This window comes from Drosophila grimshawi, unplaced genomic scaffold (genome assembly GCF_018153295.1).
Source record: "Drosophila grimshawi isolate 15287-2541.00 unplaced genomic scaffold, ASM1815329v1 contig_1367, whole genome shotgun sequence".
NCBI classification, from domain to species: domain Eukaryota; kingdom Metazoa; phylum Arthropoda; class Insecta; order Diptera; family Drosophilidae; genus Drosophila; species Drosophila grimshawi.
In genome coordinates this window covers 10,663,504-10,682,116 of record NW_025062889.1, presented here as the reverse complement: position 1 = coordinate 10,682,116, position 18,613 = coordinate 10,663,504, and the positions used below count along the sequence as shown (strand labels likewise).

At 38.1% G+C, this 18,613-nt stretch overlaps 1 protein-coding gene across 1 annotated transcript; it reads right to left on the bottom strand.

Moving 5' to 3' along the window:
* Nucleotides 1–15,619: 15,619 nt before the first annotated feature.
* On the bottom strand, nucleotides 15,620–16,947 carry LOC6561240. Its single transcript, XM_001986371.2, has one exon. It carries the CDS (start codon nucleotides 16,871–16,873, stop codon nucleotides 15,629–15,631), a length of 1,245 nt encoding a protein of 414 aa, XP_001986407.1. The 5' UTR covers nucleotides 16,874–16,947; the 3' UTR covers nucleotides 15,620–15,628.
* Nucleotides 16,948–18,613: the final 1,666 nt, after the last annotated feature.

Genomic DNA, 18,613 nt, shown 5'->3' with positions numbered 1-18,613 from the left:
ATGTTAAATAGAAAACTTCTTTTACCCATTGTCGACCACAATTTCATTTTAGCTGCAGCTTTTCATCAAACGTTGACATTTTGTATTTTTAGGTTTCAAATATCCTCAAGCTAAATAAGATTGTAGTTTTCGTCATCAACTCGAAACAAAAGTTGACATTTTTCGTTATTTCAACAATAATGAACCTTGACACAGAAAAGTTTCTCAATATACAGAGCAGCAGTACTCACTCAACTCACTCAGAATGCTAGCATTTATGCTTAAAAGGGACATTCAACGACTGTTGCACATCCTCATCGCAAAACATATCAGTTACGCTGCCCCAGCACCCCCATCCCCACATGCCACTTTAGAGTGACATGCGGCTGCCCCTCGAGACAGTCAGTCTTCAAAAACTGTTGGCAAACAAGTTTTACATAGTTTTCGGATACTGCGCTCTGTGGCATTTAGCAGCCACTTGACAGATGATGTGCGGAGACAGAGACAGAGACAGAGACTGAAACAGCAACTGAGGATAGCCGCGTGTCCGGGCAGCAAGCACTCACTGCCGTCGAGGACTCGTTGCCAGCGATAAGCATAATGATGTGTTAGCCAAGAAATTAAGTCACCCATGCCACCCACTGAACACTGACTAGCATGCAGAGGAAGAGATAGACACTGCTCTGACTATCGTTGCAGCACGCTGCGTATGAGTAATCTCTGGCAATGTGAGCAGAAATCACACCCAACAAAAAATTAAGCCATTCCTGTCTCACTCTCTCAACCACTTTGGCTGTGGCTAGCAACAATTTAGCATTTTAATGGCCTTGGACGCAAGCACACAGTCACGCACACACACACGCACACACTCATACATACACACACACACACACACACACACAGATTTACATTAACGTTGCCGGGCCAGTATCGACGTCATTCCCATTTCGATGAGCTGCTGTTCATCCATTTGAAACCGAGTCCTTCGACTCGAGCTCAGTGCTCTCTGGTCTTCCCCATTTCCTAGTTGCGTGCATGCATGTGTAAAGTTTAAAATAAGCACCTCATTAAATTGAAAAATGTGCACAATTTGCAGGACATTATTTCGTCCAAATACATATTGCATATGTATATGTATTCAGATACATGGCGTCATGGCAGACTGAGTGCAACTTATGGACGACCCCCTGACCTACAAATTGCTTAATTTTCCAGCAACTGCACAGTATGCTCTACATATATATATATATATATATATATATATATACACACACACATATAAATATATATCGACCAAAGAGCCGATATAAATTTACAGTTATGATGCAGTTTTAAGCTGCTTTATTAATCATTTTTCATGATTTACTTTTTGCTTCTGGGCATTGCTGCAAGTTGCCAGACAGCACGGTGCATGCCACCAGCAGCCAGCAAACTGACTGAAGAAGCAAAAAAAAATCAGTATTCAAGTCTTGAGTGAACAACTAACACTTACCCTTTTTGCAGCAAGCTTTTTAAATAAATTTTGATTTAATTAATTGATGGTTAAGCATTTTTTGCTGTGTAAACAATTTTGGACAGTTTTACATGTTGAAAACCTCAGATTAAATTTATTCTTTATTTTAATTTGTTTTGTCAAAGTTTGTAACTTAATTACTCCCTTTTTATTTTATGTAATTTAATGTGTCACTTTAAAAAATCGTTTTGAAAACTTGTAGACTGATTTTAAATACAATATTCGAGATATTAAACATTTAACTTGAAGAGTTATCATAAAAGATAAATAATTTTTCCCTTTAACGCTTTTGCGACCGACCAAATAAATTACATAATCTCTGAGATCTCTAGCTCATTTTCTCCTAAGAGAAGTGTGAAGTCAAGATATATTTTCATCGACTGTGAAGCTATAAAAACAAATTAAATGTTGTCTGCGAATATATATTTTAAATTTGCCAATTTTGACAATCAGATAGAAACGCACAAGACAATATATATGTATGTGACTTGTCCTGCTTGAAGAAATAGTAAAGAGTTTTAAAAACATATGAAAATATTTCCATGGAAATAATAAATACATTTAAATTAATTATAAAACCATTAATGATTTCTTGTCTTGCTTTTCTTTGGTATTGTGACAAGCTTTTCTCAATCTTTTATTATAATGAAAAATTTGTATTTACCTGAAATTTTCGAATAGTGGATAACGCTGCTTGTCAGATATTGAAAATATGCTCCCAACATAAGCCACTGTAGATGATAGCCCTGTTAACAGGCAAAAGTAATCGACGTAAAAATCCTTTACGCTGACGTTTAAATGTGTGTGCATATATTTTTTCAAGCAGTGGATGCGAGAAGGCGAGTAAAAAAAGAATGGTGTGCTTGCAAACATTTGTGTCAATGCATCGATAACCACGGCACGGCACGGCACGCCACGCCTCATGCCACGCCCATCAATCCAGTCATGCGAGTAGCAGCAACAGCAACAGCAACAGCAACAGCAGCAGTAATAACTGCAGTCAAAGGATCAAGCACTGGCCAGGACGACGGGGGCAGCAACTGGGGCTGGGAACTGTTGACTGTTGGCTGTGGGCTGTTGGCTGTTGGCCCGGCTCAAAGCTCAGGCGGCTTTTAGCATTTACTCGCATGCATTATTGAGCATTAACCTCATTTCACGCAGTCAATTTACGGCATTAAATTCTCTCGGTGCAGCAATGCAGCAGTTGACTTCTGAGACCATGGATTACGATGTGTTGGCATAAGAGTTTAACAGCCTGTTCATCCTGATGAAGATGATTGCAGCATACAAAACTAATTTGGATTTGAGGCTCATTTATTATTAGCATCGATGCTTAGCCGAGAGTTTATTGGTCAATTTATTGGCTAGTGCCATCAGCGTTTTGCAATATGTACGGCAAAAACTTAACAGATATCGAGAAGCACTTGAGCAGCTGCCCAACTAAATACGAGTAAGCTCGTAAAAATACACACACACACACACACACACAACGAGTCCTTAAGTGCACAGCTTGAAAAGAATTGTGCAAGGACATTAAATGTGTGCGAGAGAGGGGCGAACTGGTGTTGGGTAGGGCAGAGACAGCCTCAAGCTGTCGTCGTCGTCGTCGTCTTCGTCGTCTCTTTCCCCATCTCCATCTCTCCATCTGCTTTATTTTTTTTCCTAGGTGCCTTTGTAATTGGATAATTAAAGAAATGTCTGGCCAAGGCAGTCGCCGAAGAATAAAAGAGAGATTATAACAAACACGTAGCAACCGGTGAGTAGATATGTGTGTGTGTGTGTGTTTGAGTGAGCGTGTCAGTCTGTCTGTGTGTGTGTGAGCTATTAAAAGCATCTAAACGTTTACTAAAGATGCTAGAATAATTCACTAGCCACACACACACACACACACACACACACACACACACGCGTCTCAGCTTCTCACATTCCGTTCTTAACTAGCTAGCAGTAACAGCTGCTGCAATGGGAGACAACACACAATGGAAGAAGGCACACACTCACAAGAAGAACAAAAAACAAATAAGAATGTTGTAGGCGAGAGAGCTCGACTAGGAGATACCCTGAACAGAGCTGATACATACAATTAATCGATTAAAGCAAAGCTTCTGTTATCGAGGTGCTGTCAAGAGAACTCGTTTTGGACTACAGCTTCGGTGTCGTCTTATCTGTTCCTAATCAAATTACATTACAGTCTACCAATAATTTACCAGGGGATATCATATATCATATTGGAAGGCTTCACACCTGAAGTTGTGGCTTTTACTGCCATCAGCTATCGATTTTTATAGTATATTTATTTTTATCTATAATAAAAAATTCCATTTCTTATTTAAACCAAATTAAATCAATTTTCTTTTCAAAATTATTAATTAAAAATTACTATTAAGCAATAATTTCATATACCTGTCACATACCCCCAATTTTAAGCTAGGATTACAAGGGGTATGAATACTGTGACACATTAGCTATCAACGGTGCCTAAGAAGTGCGCTTCTGCCATTTAAGCAGCTTTTGTGTTGCCTTACTTCATTTGAAGGAGAGCAAAGAAAAAGTGTGCACGAAATGCACTGAGGGGCGAGGAGCAAGGCTGAGTAGAGGAGCGCAGAGATAAGCGATAAGCGAACAGCTGCGCCTCGAGCGCCGAGTGTCCTGGCACGTGTCCGGCCATTTGGCCAACTTGGCGGTTTATTATTGCCACTGTTACTTAGTTAAAAGTTTCTCTCTCTGCAGCTAAGTGTGTGTGTGTGTGTGTGTGTAAAGTAAAGCAGTAAAACAAGAGTGGTGCACGGTGTGGGTGGGGCTAGATAGCAGTGGGTGACAAGTTTGCTGAAACTGCCGGACAATGCACAAACAGTTCAGCTTAACACAGCGGCTTACCAGTTATGGTCGAAAGCAGTTAACAAGTGGGTCTGTTTGTGTGGGAACTGAGAGAGAGGGCATCGCGTGCAGTGGCAAATAATTTTTATTGAATCGGATAAGCATTAAAAAACTATTTCAAAATATACATGGAATGAAAATAAGTTGAAGTGTGAATTAATAAATAATATGAGGCGATATTCAGGAATTTGATTAACTTTGGAAACACTTTTAATTATATATGACTTTCGCAATATTTTATATAATATGCTGGACCACCAAATTTTGAAGAAACTAATATTATTAGGAATTTATTTCTAAACATGTTTTTAACAAAACACTTAAGCAATATTTAACGGTCATTTAACACTATAAAAGCTTTTCCATTTTCTCATTAATTTATATTTAAGCTCGTCTAATTGTTTATGGTATAGCAAAGTAAAACAAGAGAACAAATCTGTATTTTATAGCTACCTGAAGGACTTCGTTTATTGCTCTTGCCAGCAGTAATATAATGGCTAATAACCCATCAAGCTGTGAAATTGTCAATTCTATTTTGCGCCATTACATTCGCTATAAGTTGCAACGGTTGCAACATGCCACACACACACACACACACACAGACACAAAAGCAGAAAAATGCGCTGAGCTTTTGATAAAGCAAAGCTAATGCTGCTTCTGACCCGGGTGTGCAAGGACTTTAATGGCCACAGCCACACAAACATAGTCTTTCCCATACACACACACACACACACAAACACACACACACACAGAGACACATAGAAGCGTACCTTAAACGTAGACACTTCAATTTAACGAGTAACTGTCGTACTTATCGCAGACCAACTGATAACCTTATGTTGTAACCCCGACCACAACCTTCCCCCTCACAACAACAGAATGTGTTAGTCACCTCAGTCCACATTCTTGCAACATTTCGAGACGCATCTTCGTTACGTTTTGTTGAGTTTTATGTGGGTTAAATTGTTGTTGTTGTTGTTGTTGGTTTGCTTGCCACAAAATGTGGCAGCTGCTGTCATTGTTAGTATAGTTGTAGTTGAGGTCCCTCTTATGCCCAGACTCCAGGCTGTAAAAGCTAAAAGGGTGCTTAATATCAGGCAAATGTAAAATTTAAAATTCGCATTTAAATATTTATTTAATCTGTCAAAAATGAGTTCATCATCTATAAGAAATGTAATATTGAAATTGATCCCAAAAATTCAATAATATAAATGAAAATGTTTGAAATTCTCTTGCACAAAAAGCTTATGGAAAATTCAAAATAAAATTCAAATAAAAAATATACTGATTTATTGTATTATGAGTTTATTTTTATCCAGAAAATGTATTCATTTTATTAGTTTGTCACATTGTTAATTAACAGTTGTCAATTTAATGCCCAGCTTAAATCAAAACAAATAGGATTAAAAAATAATTTGATTAGAAAATATGTAGTCATTTAGACAAGCAGACTAATTTATATAAAGAAATATTTATTCATTTTGTATCTACATGTACATGAGTAAAATAATCATGTTTTGCTTTACTACACTCTGATACAATTTAAGTTGTCTCTGAGAATTTCTAATAAATTTAGCTAAAATTTGTAAGCCTTTTAAAGTTCATAATAAAGTCGAGTAAGTGTTTTGGGCTTGTGGTTTATATTATTAAAACAAAACTAAACCAACAATTAAAATGACTGTGTTTTGTGGGGCTAATTTCCATAGAGACAGTCAAGCATTTTGTTGATTTTGTTGATTATTGTTGGGTGCAACTTAAAAATGACTGCTAAAAGCAACGCAAAATGCAAATGATGAAGTAGAACTGACTTGTTTCGCAATGTTTATGCGAGCAGAAATAGTTCAAGAGCATTATCATTTTTCATCATGAACACAATGCAGGAAATTCGAATAGCAGGAATGGAGGGAACGCAAGCTCCTTGAGGATTCCCATGGTTATCCATGGAGCAACACCTCGTAGCTGGCAGCATCGCATAATTCATTAGGAAACTTGCAAACGGCGCGTGACTAAAGTGAAAATGTTTACGAGCCATTTTCTTAGCATGAAGCCAAAAACAGTTTTGCCAAGAATATCGTGGAATCCGGCAGCATCTTCACTGCCAAGAATTGTTGCCGGCCACGTTGGTCGCATACCAAGATGCAATAGCCAACATTAAATGAGCCAAACTGTGGACCAGTTGTGGACGCTAAGTATGATTTATGTTGGTTTTAAGCTCCTTTCAAAGTCTCGCACGGCAGTCAAATTGAAATTTACACGCAGACATAAAGAATACCCTGATGGATACCGCTCAGCGCAACTCCCGGACTGCTAGCTGTGCTAGCCAACACTCGAAAAAAACATCTATGCATTTCCATTTTTATAGCCAACTTGTGAAAATCACTAGTCTTACAACGTCATATAACAATTGATACATAGAAATACAAAAATAAACTTAAGTTATATATGAAAAAGTTTATTAAACAACAACAAACAAATTACAAAAATTGACTCGAAATTTATCAAAATCAATAAGACTCTAAAATCATTAAGTTATAATTTGCAAAATGATTCTGTAAATGCTATAACCGAGCATTTTTGCTGAGTGTAATCAGCACACACAGTACGCAAAGTAAATAATAAGCAGCGTGTAACAAAATCCAAAGCCAATGCCAAAGCTGAGCCACCTTGGGGACATATATGTGATGTCTGAGCTGTTTCCCTGGAATAGAAACTGGGATTGGTAGCATTATCATCCTCATCATCATCACTCCAATGCTGAGTATTCAACTCCTGAGGCGCGCTTTGGCATTCCATTCAATTTGCCCTTCTCTGCACTTGCACTTTAGTTTGAGTTTGTTTCGTTCGTTGTGTTGGATTATCAGCAAAGCTGCATGAAAATTTAATAATATGAATGTGCTGCAGCCAGCGGCAGCAGCATGTGTCAGCTGTTCCTTGACAACGAAGCTGCCACCAGCAGCCTAAGGGGAAATTGCGGCAACAACAGCAACAACAAAGCCATCAAATCTTTCTCCTTACTTCTATATAATTTGTGTGCTTGGCAATGATTGAAGGAAATGCGTCAGGAATATTGTTCTCCGATGTGATGAGAGTAAAATTGCATTTCGGATTTTAAAGTAGCCCAAAGATGTTTCCGTAAAAAATCACATGTTGCATGTTGCATAGCAAGTTGTCATTATAGAATCGGCAGAAAAATGCACACATGTCAATTTTATAATATCAACTTGCTATTAGACAGATTTTTTAATCGCCATTGTCTCTTTGACATTTATGTCATGATAATTCCATTATAATATATACTTATGTATTTAATTTTTCGACAACATATTTGTAACTAAGCTGATCAATGACAACTACTACAAATATTCATTCATATATAATATTACTGATGCCCTCATTAGTCACCGTGAAAATAATTCCACTAACGAACAAGAGTTCATTTTACAAATTTATCAAATGTTATTTTTTTATTTTCATTCATGGCAAAAGCTGTGCGACCATTTGACGGACTTGTTTTACGGCGTATTATTTCGTAGCATTTATCTGATCGTATTCACAAATCCTTTGTAATATGCCCGCAAAATTGCAAAACAAGTGTGTTCAAATTTCAAATACGACACACACACACACACCTAGAATAAAAGCAGCAAACCAGTTGACAAAATGTGCATTTAATTCAGTAGAAGCCACACACATTCGTACATGTTTTCCGCATGTCCTTCGTCCGGCCACAGAGCTAAAACTAACCGCCATTATAGACCAGTTAAATGTTAATTCTCGCTTAGCGTCTGCACGCGGCGTATACGTAATTTTGTGCAAACTGATTTTTAGTTTCCAACGAGTTGAGTTTCAGTTTTAGTTTCAGCTCTTGTTACTATTGTTATTGAACACACTCGCACACACACACACACACACACACATACACACATTGGACCGAGTTGATTTTACAGTTCATTCAGCATGTTGACCAAAATTACCGCGGTTTTCACTTACTCCACCATTTGTTCACTTTTATTTTGCTTTTGCACAGAAAATAAGTTGCATTTTTCACTCTTTTTGTTGATTTTTTGGTTCTTTTTTTTTGTTTGTGATTCCGTTTAGCAAAAGTACCGAAACAATGTGCGGACTATTAGCCAAAATGTTAAATGACACGTTTCACGCTACTATTTGTTGTTGTTGCTCTTGCTGTTGTTGTTGCAACTGTTTGTAGTTGTGATGACTGCCTGATACTAGTATGCAACCATTTGGTTGCCATGTGGGCAATTGTTGTTGGCGGCAGCTGTACATGATTGGGGTTTAACAGTTTGCGGATTGCATGGCCAGCTGCATTTTCAAAATAAACGACTAGCGTTGTGTTTTGCGAATTTAAGCTCAGTTTAAATGATTCACTCGCTTAACTGCAACTCAAAAAAAAACCAAAACCAACAATTTTTTAAAATATTTACTTCTACCATTTACTATGCAAGTAATGCCTGTAATTTGGATTAGAGAATAAAGACTGCAACGAACAAGTTTTAGCAGAATCATCAATCAAAAATCAAGTCAACCGATCTTAAGTTCGTTGGCAACTTAACTGGCAGTTCATTTATTGTGCTGATTTTACTTGCCTTATGCCAATAACGAAAGCTAACCTGGACTAACTAAACATTTCGAAAATAAAGTAATTGCCAGACATTTGGCTGGCTGGCATTTCTTGTCTCGCATTCGTCTCTGACTATTGTGACTTTCAAATTATGCAGGACTATAGTCCTGAGCAGACAATGCTTTCATTCTATTCTATCTACTTATATATATATATACATATATATCTTCACACTACTCAGCACTTCCTTGCCGACGGCATTTGCAGGCTGAAAACTTTTCCATTGGTCGCCATTGTGTTGTATTCAATTTGCTTTAAGCAAAAAGGAAAATGCAAAATACAAAAGTATTCCATAAATTCGCTGGCACTTCAATCTCTGCTTTCCCTCCTTCTGTCTGTCTGTCTCTCTCTCTCTCTCTCTCTCTCTCTGTCTCTCTCTCTCTATCTAACTGTCTTTCTTTATTTCATAAGGCGTCGCTTGTAAAATTCTGCATTCCGTTCGCATTTTTGTACTCTGCTAGACGAGTATATTAGCTTTTTGACAGTTGCAAACCGATAAAACCAGATTTCCAGAACTATTCTACCAAACTTGTAATGTAGATTCTTAGGCAACTCTTACTAAGATCAGAAAATATCTGCCGCCACATCTAATCCCCTTTTTTTATAACACTGCTATCAGAGTATTCCCAAGTCGGTTACGTCAGACGGCAGTGTTTTCACTTTGCTCTCTTTTATTTTTTTGCCAAGTTTTTTGTGGCTTCATTGTCAGCTTTTCTAGGGTTTCCTTCCTTTTTGTGTTTTTAATAATGCATAATTTGTTTTATAACTAGGTCCCATTTTTTTTTTTAGCACAATTTTACAATTTATGCACAATATATAAAAATGTTTTATCAAAATGAAAACAATGCCAGCCATTGTTGCCAAGCCATTATAAAATGCTTTGCTTTGTTACCGACAATATTTCCCTTCTTATTTTCTCCCAATTGGAATTTGTTTTATTTTCTAAAGTGGAGAAGCATTTTTATATTCTCTAAGCGTGCATGAATAATATCTGATATTAGATTGTACGACTTGTTATTAAAGTAATAATTTCTCACATATTTTGTGACATATTTCTGACTGATATTATAATATATTGGCCTTCAATGTTTTACAATGTAAACATGGAAAGACTTATATTTGGAATTATGGAAATTAATGATTGATTGATTGGCAAGATTAAAAGTGGGTTGAGATGAAAAGCTTGTCCAACAAGAGAAGGTTGATTGGGTAAATGGACTAAAAGAATTTTGTGTGACTAGCTTGAATACTTCGAGGAGGAGTGAAGTAGTAAGTGAAGGGAGTAAGTCGGGGAGAAATTTGTCTCTGAGTCTCCTTCTGCCAGCAAGCCAGTTGCAGTTGTGTTTAAATGTTACTTACAATTGGCGGTTTGTCTACTCTTAGTAGGATAATGGTATTGAGTTTTTGTTGAACTCTGTATATGGAAAAAAAATCATGAATTTAAACAGTATAAATTTTGAGGAGCGTCTCAATTTGAATCAAAGACTCTCCGCACATTTCGCAATCCGAATTTGCAATCTAACGAAAATATTTCAATTGATTGCGATTATTTAATTTTGTTGTGCTTTTTCCACTTGGCAAAGCAAAGTGCTACTCCGTCCCCCCTAAAAAAAAACTCAATGTATGGCCACGTATAAGGGGGAACAGAAGAGTGGGAGGGAGGAGATAAGAGGGGACAGTCATAAAATTCCCAAGTGAGACATAATAATAAAGCAACAAAGACAATTCAGCTCGTAAAAATACAAATAAATGTTATAAATGTTTCCCATAAAATTACAACAAAAAAGTCGGCAACAGCCCAGCGTGTTAGTCATTCGTTCAACGCGGTGGCAACTCTGCCATACATTTACTTTTTTTTTGCGCAACTGATTGATACCACATGAGTGTGTGGGTGCTCTTAAGAATGTGTGTGTCCCTCTGTGTGTGTGTGTAGGTGTGAGTGTCACGGTGTCGCCTCTTGCGTGCTAAAAACAATGTAACATTTTGTGGCACACACCCATACAACCACACACACACACAGGCTGCGTGTGTAAAGTGACATGCAACGAGGACGAGCAGCTGGAGCGGAAGGACGAGAAGGAGTCTGTGTTGAGTGACGCCGAAAAAGAGGCAAACCCACTGCAAACAAATGACAAAAAATATGTTACAAAGTGTCGCACATGACAAAACCTCCCACACACACACACACACACACACACACACACACACGCACAACAACACCTAGAGGAGCAGGTTCTCCTGGCAACCAACTTTACTTTGTTCCGCTGCGAGCGTTGTTCCATTTTACTTTGGATTTCGCTCGTGCTGCTTGCGACGAAAAGAGACAGGCATACAGAGCAGGCGAGTGTGCGAAAGAGACAGAGAGAACACAGTGGAAGAAAAAATGTATACAATTTATGGGGGGGTCCCCACTTTAGTGTCGTCGTCGTCGTCGTCGCATTCGTGTCAAATTTATTTTTGTATTTTAGTGTAATTTTGTTGATTACATCGCTGTTGCCTTTTGTGTGGCGCCGCCTTTGTGGTTCTGTGTGTGTGTGTGTGTGTGTGTGCGTTAGGGCAACGCTGAGTGTACAATTTATTTAGAGTGATCCTTTATCTACATGCATATGTTGGAAATTTGAAAATATAAATGAATTGCATTTCGTTGCATTAAATTAAATTACTCTGATTTTCTATTGTTGTCGCTGTCCATTCATAATTCATTAACAATCTGCCAAATTTAAAATCTTGCTAATTAGACTTGAAATTTACAAATAATATAGAAAACTATTTGTGCTGATACCTTTAAGTATCGGAAATTAATGTTGTACATAACATTTTTACTATTCAGCAATCGGCAGAGTTTATTTGAGATGTGTCTTCCCATTTCGGCATGTCCACATACCTATTTGGATGCATTGCCGATAGTTGCACTTTGGTTTGCGAAACTTTAAATTGCAAATTGTAAATCGAACATGAATATATTAAAAAGTTGCTGTTTCATCAGACAGACAACCTTCACGCACCCCAACTAATTGACCTCAATTCAAACCAACTTTATTGAATAATAAGCTCATTTTAAAGCGAGGCTGTGGCAAGCGTGAAAAAACATGGAAAAAGTAAACCTAATTTGACTTGACGTTAAAAACAATAACATTACACACACACACACACAGAAGACAACCCACCCACACCAACCAATGCTAGGTGAACCAGAGGGAGTGGGTGGGGAGGGAGGGTGGCTATGCTGGCGAAGTTGCAAAGTATGCAACGGAATTTGTTTCCTGCCCCTTGGCCGTCATTTTACAGCCACATTATTACTTTTTATGCGAGGCGAGCTTCCACTGCCATGTTTTCAGCTTGTTAATATAAAAATTCTGCAGCTGCCGCTGTGGCAACTACTGCTGCCATTGCTGCTGCTGCTGCTGTTGCTGCTGCTGCTGCTACTGCTGCTGCTGCTGCTGTTGCTGCTCCTGTCATGTTGTTGTAACAATGGGCACCGCACAGACCAATGCCTCGCTGCTACACTTGCAAAAATAAATCTGACATATTGAAAATATGCACATAATTTTATTTTTGTCAGCGTCTCCAAAAATATGCACATAATTTTATATTGGTCAGCTTCTCAAGATCTTCAATGCGTACCTTTATATATATTTACTTCAACTGTGCAAAAGAGCAAGGCAAATATGCGATTGCTATAGCATTACCACAAACTGTACAAGCTGTGCAATTCTGGTTATATGCTCTCACTCTGCTCTGGGGTTCCTTGTGCTATTGCTCAGACCACAGAGATCATGATTTAGCTCCTGCTACTGCTATGGCAAAGGACAGAGCTGAGCAGGCCGAAAGAGCATTCATTTCAGTTATCTACGAAGAATTTTCAATTACTGACAAAATATTGAAAATTAGTGAAAGTAAGATACTTTATTATAAGCTGATAGATTGGTGCAAAATTAAGCTATTTAATCTCAATGTTGTCAAGACTTTCAGTTGTGTTCAAATTCTATCCAAATGCTCCATAAATATATAATTTAAAACGCAGAAAATAGCAAAAGTCTTTCAATGAACTTATAATACCTCCACTTAAAATAACCCATCTTCAAAGTCAACAAATGTGGTTGACGATTTTCTAAATTGGTGTACATTATTTTTGGCTGAGTGTAGCTGCGTTACCCTTCGCAGGAGTTGGCGCCAAACGTCTAATGAAATCTAATAAATTAAAGAGATTTATAAAAGCATTGCTCTTGGCTTAGTTGCTTGGCTCTGGCTTCGGCTCTGGTTCTGGCTCTGGTTCTGGCTCTGGCTGTGGCTCTGGCTCGGTGCTCTGCCTTGCTTCCCCCAAGCCACCAAGTCTCCCTCTCTCCTCACCGACGCCATCTCACTGTGCTATGCCAGCGGCTTAATTCTGGGCGCATAACTTATTATGGCCATGTAGCCCGTAGCCAAATCATTGGCTTTCGTTGAAGGCACATCAGCAGGCCGTAAATTTCAACAAGTGGATGGAATAGAATAAAGAACAAAGCGTAACAGCCTCCTCCGCAAAATATCTTTAAAACTTTTGCCGTTAGCTGTCACACTCTTTTGTTGGCTTTGTTTCGTGTGTTCAGATCAAAGATGACCGATAAGATTAGGCCAACAATGAACTTGAGTTGTCCCAAAAGTGGGCGCAATGCTCGACAAAGCGTTAACCGAAACTCAAATCCAAAAACTGAAAACTTAATGTACTTAAATTAAAGATGTTCAAGTCTAAAAATAATTTCTCAGCTCAAAGTTTAAAGCAATTGAAAACTGTTCAAAAAGCTTAATAATAGAGAAATACAATTGTGCATTTTTGCTTATGAAAATATGAAATTAATTGATTTTCAATGTGTGTGCAGATAGATAGAAAATACTGCAGAGAAAATGTAGAAAATGCAAAATACAATTTGCCAACATAAAAAGTATTGTTAAAAATGTTTGAGAAAACAAAATGAAAAACAAAGTGGACATAAATTTAAATTGCCAATCAGAGTAGCTCAATATAAATAAATATGAATGTATAAATATATGTATATATATATATATATATAAACAAACTGTTTCACCATTTGAGAATTTAATCAAAGCCCAAACAACAGGAACAATAACTGTGCACAAATCTCTTAAGCAAGTATTCCATAAATCTTATCACAAATAAGGTGCAAAATTTTAAGCAGAAAGTATTTCTCATACGCACTCGGCTTGGGGTTACGTTTAAAAAATGATTTATGTGCAACGGAAGGAGCAAAGGGGGGCAACTGGAGGTGGGCGATGGAACGTAACCAGAACGGAAGGATGGCCATGTGTGTGCGAAGCATGGACCAGGAATGAAGACCCAGAGAGAGAGAGGGAGAGTGGGAGCCAACACTTTAGACACCTCAAGTGCTCGGCCAGCCATGCAATTACATATATTTCAGTTCAGCGCCCGAGAAGGGACGCCAAAAAGGGATGCCGAGTGGCAAGTCGTCGAGTGGCAACACAGTTGCCAGCCCACCACCACCATCAACCATCCTCCAAAGCAACTACGCACCCGCAGCGCTTGTTATTTTTGTGCATGTCTCAAAAGGCGAATGCATAAATTATGTAAAATTACCCGCCCCGAGATGTCCTCCAGTTGCCCATTTTGTTGTTGTTATTGTTTTTGTTGTTGTTGTTGTTGTTGTTTGCCCTTTTCATATCCTTACATTCAGTATGTTGCGTGTAAAATTGGCCAAATAATTTCAGTACGTATACGCTTAACAAATATGAGTTGGCGTTCGAGTGCAATAAATACGTGCATGATAAATGAGCTGCTCATACACTTGGAAAAAATCCACACCAGCTTGATTTATATATTTAAAAGTTTCTCTTCAAAGTAAAAATCAAAGATTATTTGCAATTTTTCAGCTATTTGCTAAATGCTAATTTACATTTGTATTTTGTTAGTCTCTCTGTCAAAAGTCCACTTCAATTAAGATGCTCAACTGAATTGGTTTCCATCTTTGTTAATAAACAGCAATTCTATTTTGAGGAGCTGCATCAGCAGAGCAAAGCAATAATTCACAAATTTAATATCTTGTGGTCTGCTCATTGCAAAAACTTCATCAACTCAGCAATTAAGTGCAAAACGTTGTCAAATCACAAATGCTCCAGTTCACAGCAAAAACAGTTCCAGCTTGACTTCCTGGCTAAGGATGGAAACCGGCAAGGATGCAAGAATGGAAAAGTAATTAAAAGACAGATACTTGTTACCCATCACAATAGCAAACTTTGATTTATTGAACATGGATATTTAGCTACGTTTTTCTAGCACGAATTTTCAGCCTGAATCACGTTATCAACTTTAAATATAGTATATTTTTTTAAATAAATTATGGCACTGTGTAATTTTGAGCCATTTCAACCAGCAGAATATTAATAATTTAACATGAATTTCGAGCCACAATCGCGATTCCAACTTTTAATGTAGTTTTAATCTGCTGGTGAAATAAAATGATAAAAAGTGAACAACAATAAATTTAAAGTTGTTTGATATAAATGAAACACAAATTACGAAAATACATGATTTACATATTTTATATTTTTAATAAAATTAAATAAATACTTATTATTATTTTTTTTGTTTTCTCCAGTGCCCCTTCCTAGCTGGCATTCTGACTATGCGCCTGTTGGAGTCTTTTCCTCCTGTTGGAAAACAGAAGCATCACGTTGAATATCTCCCGCTCCTTGACTGGGAGTCGCTTGTTGCACATATAGTGCAGATACAGATAGCTGCAGTAGCAGAATAGCAGGCGAAAGAACAAACGGCGATTGGGCGTAAAGAGTCCCAGAACCTGAAGGCGGGGCTGAAGCAGCGTACGCCTCACACTCTGCTCGCAGCTGTCCATATCGAGTAGGGATGTCCAGCAATGGCGATGCAGCCAGCCGTGCATGGCCAGCACTTCGTTCAGCTGAAGGAGGCGTGCCACATGCGCCCACGAGGTGTCCCTTGGCGAGCCTGTGGCAATGACTAGAGCATCCAGTGACTGGAAAAGCAGACGCAATCCGTTGGCCAATATCAGGATATCGAAAAGTCGCTGCCAATGGGCATAGGATAGGGCAAAGATCATTGTGATATTGTAGAGCACAATCAGCAATAATTGGGGAGCCAGACAATCGAGTATCTGCTGAGTAATCCTTACATATGCCACATGCAGCCGCTGCAAGGAGCACAGACGACGCTGACAGCGTCTCACAGCTCGATAATCCGCCTGCAGGAGCTTCAAATGCAATCGCTCCACCTGCTCGACCAATTCCGTGTTCAGCTGCTCAAAGGACTTGAGCAGCAGGCTGAGGCAAATGTTGAACAGATGGGCGCTGATATCCATGCACCAAACAGCCAATGAAATGGGCACCACAAAGATCACTAGAAACACCAACTTGTCGATAATCGTCTTCGACAGCTCAAAGATGTCCAAATACAGTTTAAATGTGAGCAGCTTCAAGGGCAACTGCAGCACCAAAAACCACGACAACTTCAATCTTCGACGACTGCGTCGATACAAAGCCGGTGCCAGGCGCAAGAAACCATTGATTAATTGCACTCTGCGTTCGTAAGTCCGCCTCGGTTGCCACAGCAAACAGCAGACGAAGAGAAAGGGTTGCAGATGCAGCATGGCCACATAAGGACTGAGCAGGGCATCGCTCAGAAAGTATGCAAAGGGCAATGCAACCATTCGCGATATGGTCACACTGTACTCCGTCAGACGGACCGCATTCCCAGCACACTCGTAACGCAGACGCAGCAGACCCAAATAGTAAAACTGCCCCAGATAGAATCGAAGCAGGAGCAGCGCATGGAAACTTATATATCGATTACTGATCCGAAACGAGCGCAGAAATACCATAGTACCAGGAGCAAGGACTCAATTCCAACTGACTCGCAGCCAGCCTGTAGCTGGACTGCTCGCCATCAACTTGAAATGCTGGCCATTCAATTAGGTAATAAGCTGGAAATTACCATAGAAATGTTTGTCCATTAAGTGGACAAAATTACAACAAATGACAGAAAACAGAAAACAGAATAAATGGTTATACACAGTTATATTTACATATATAAAAATCTATAAAATGACTAATAATCAAAAGCATTTCAATTTACATAACATAATAATTCAAAGTTTCCATCAATTAATAACTTTAAAATGAGCATTTTCACAATTTTGATATTCATTAAACCCTTTCAAACTTGAGTTTCAAAGCAAACACAACATTTTGGTTATAAATTTATTTTATTCTTGGCTCAAGCTGTATTTAGCTAGTTAAAAGCAACTTGGTAAACAATTTCTGGCACCGTTGACTCAAAATTATTAGAGCTGTCGAGAAGCATTAAGAAATTAAGAACTTCAGTTGTGAAATTTACTTAAAGTGAGAATCTTATTTAAAAACGTGAAAAATTTGCATACAGCATTTTGATAAACAAATCGAAAAAAGCAGAGTGCAAAGAACGCGATGTAGTAATTAAAAAGTTTGCAAAAAATGCAAAACAAGGAATCTGTGTAGACGACTCTAATCAAAATTGTGACTTGGGATCGTTGAGAGCTACGAAAACTTTGCACAATTGGGTTAGCTTTCTGGGTTCGGTTAAGCACAAAATGTTTACGGTTCTGTTCGGTTGTGGCAAATAAATTTAAAAATTGCAGCTCTTTGCCAAGTTTGTCACCACAGAAAAATAAAATGGAAAAGCAAGACTAGGAAAAAACTATGCTGATGAAAAAAAAAAAAATTTAGAGGCATGGCAACCGCAGAAACCAACAAACTGTGGTCGGGTTACGGTCATACACTCAACTACTCATGTAGTTGTTGTAGTTGTTAGTTTTATTGTTGTTGTTGTTGTGTTGGGGGTCATGTCTCTTGGTAATGTAGCTGGTCATTATTGATGCCATTGGCGACAAGGAGCTTGCCGCGTAAGAAACGGAAATTGGAAAAGTTCTTTGATGTTTCTCTTTGCTTTTTTTTCTTGCACAATTTGTGGAATGTCTTATTTTTCAACAGTTAAAGATTCTGAAGGTCTTCTGAGTGAATTGTAGTAGTCTATATAAACAAGCTATAAATTATAGTAATTGTAATATTTTGAATATTATTATTGACTTTGAATTTTATATTTTGTGTTTGCCAACTTCTCGACAAATATTTGCGCAGGAGCGAAATTCTGAATTTAAGAACCAAAAACTTGGTCAATAAAATATTTTTTTATGATTAGAGTGAAACATAAATATAGCTAACGTTTTAAATGTGCGTCCTTATAACAAATAGTTTCTTTGAATGATTCTGTAAAGGAAAATCAGCTGGTACAAAGAGAAAGAGAAAGAGAGAGAGAAAGCTTTGGGACAGCACAAGGGGAAATCTGAAACGGGTAACCGGTTTTGAAATAGGGGTTGAAAATAGGGGCAGTTACTGGGGAGAAGCGGCGATGTTTTTGCTTTTAGTAACGATTATAAACGTGCATTTGAACCAGACAGATAATAAATATATATAGGCGTAACCTATAATACCTAGATAACTTGCACCCAGCCAAAAGCCGACAAGTTCTTTGTGTTCTCCTTGTGAGAATTCAAACCACTTATCCTCCGTTCCCCAGTCATATT

Coding starts and splice junctions, on each gene's coding strand:
- LOC6561240 (XM_001986371.2), bottom strand. CDS start 16,873: ATGGTATTTCTGCGCTCGTTTCGGATCAGTAATCGATATATAAGTTTC.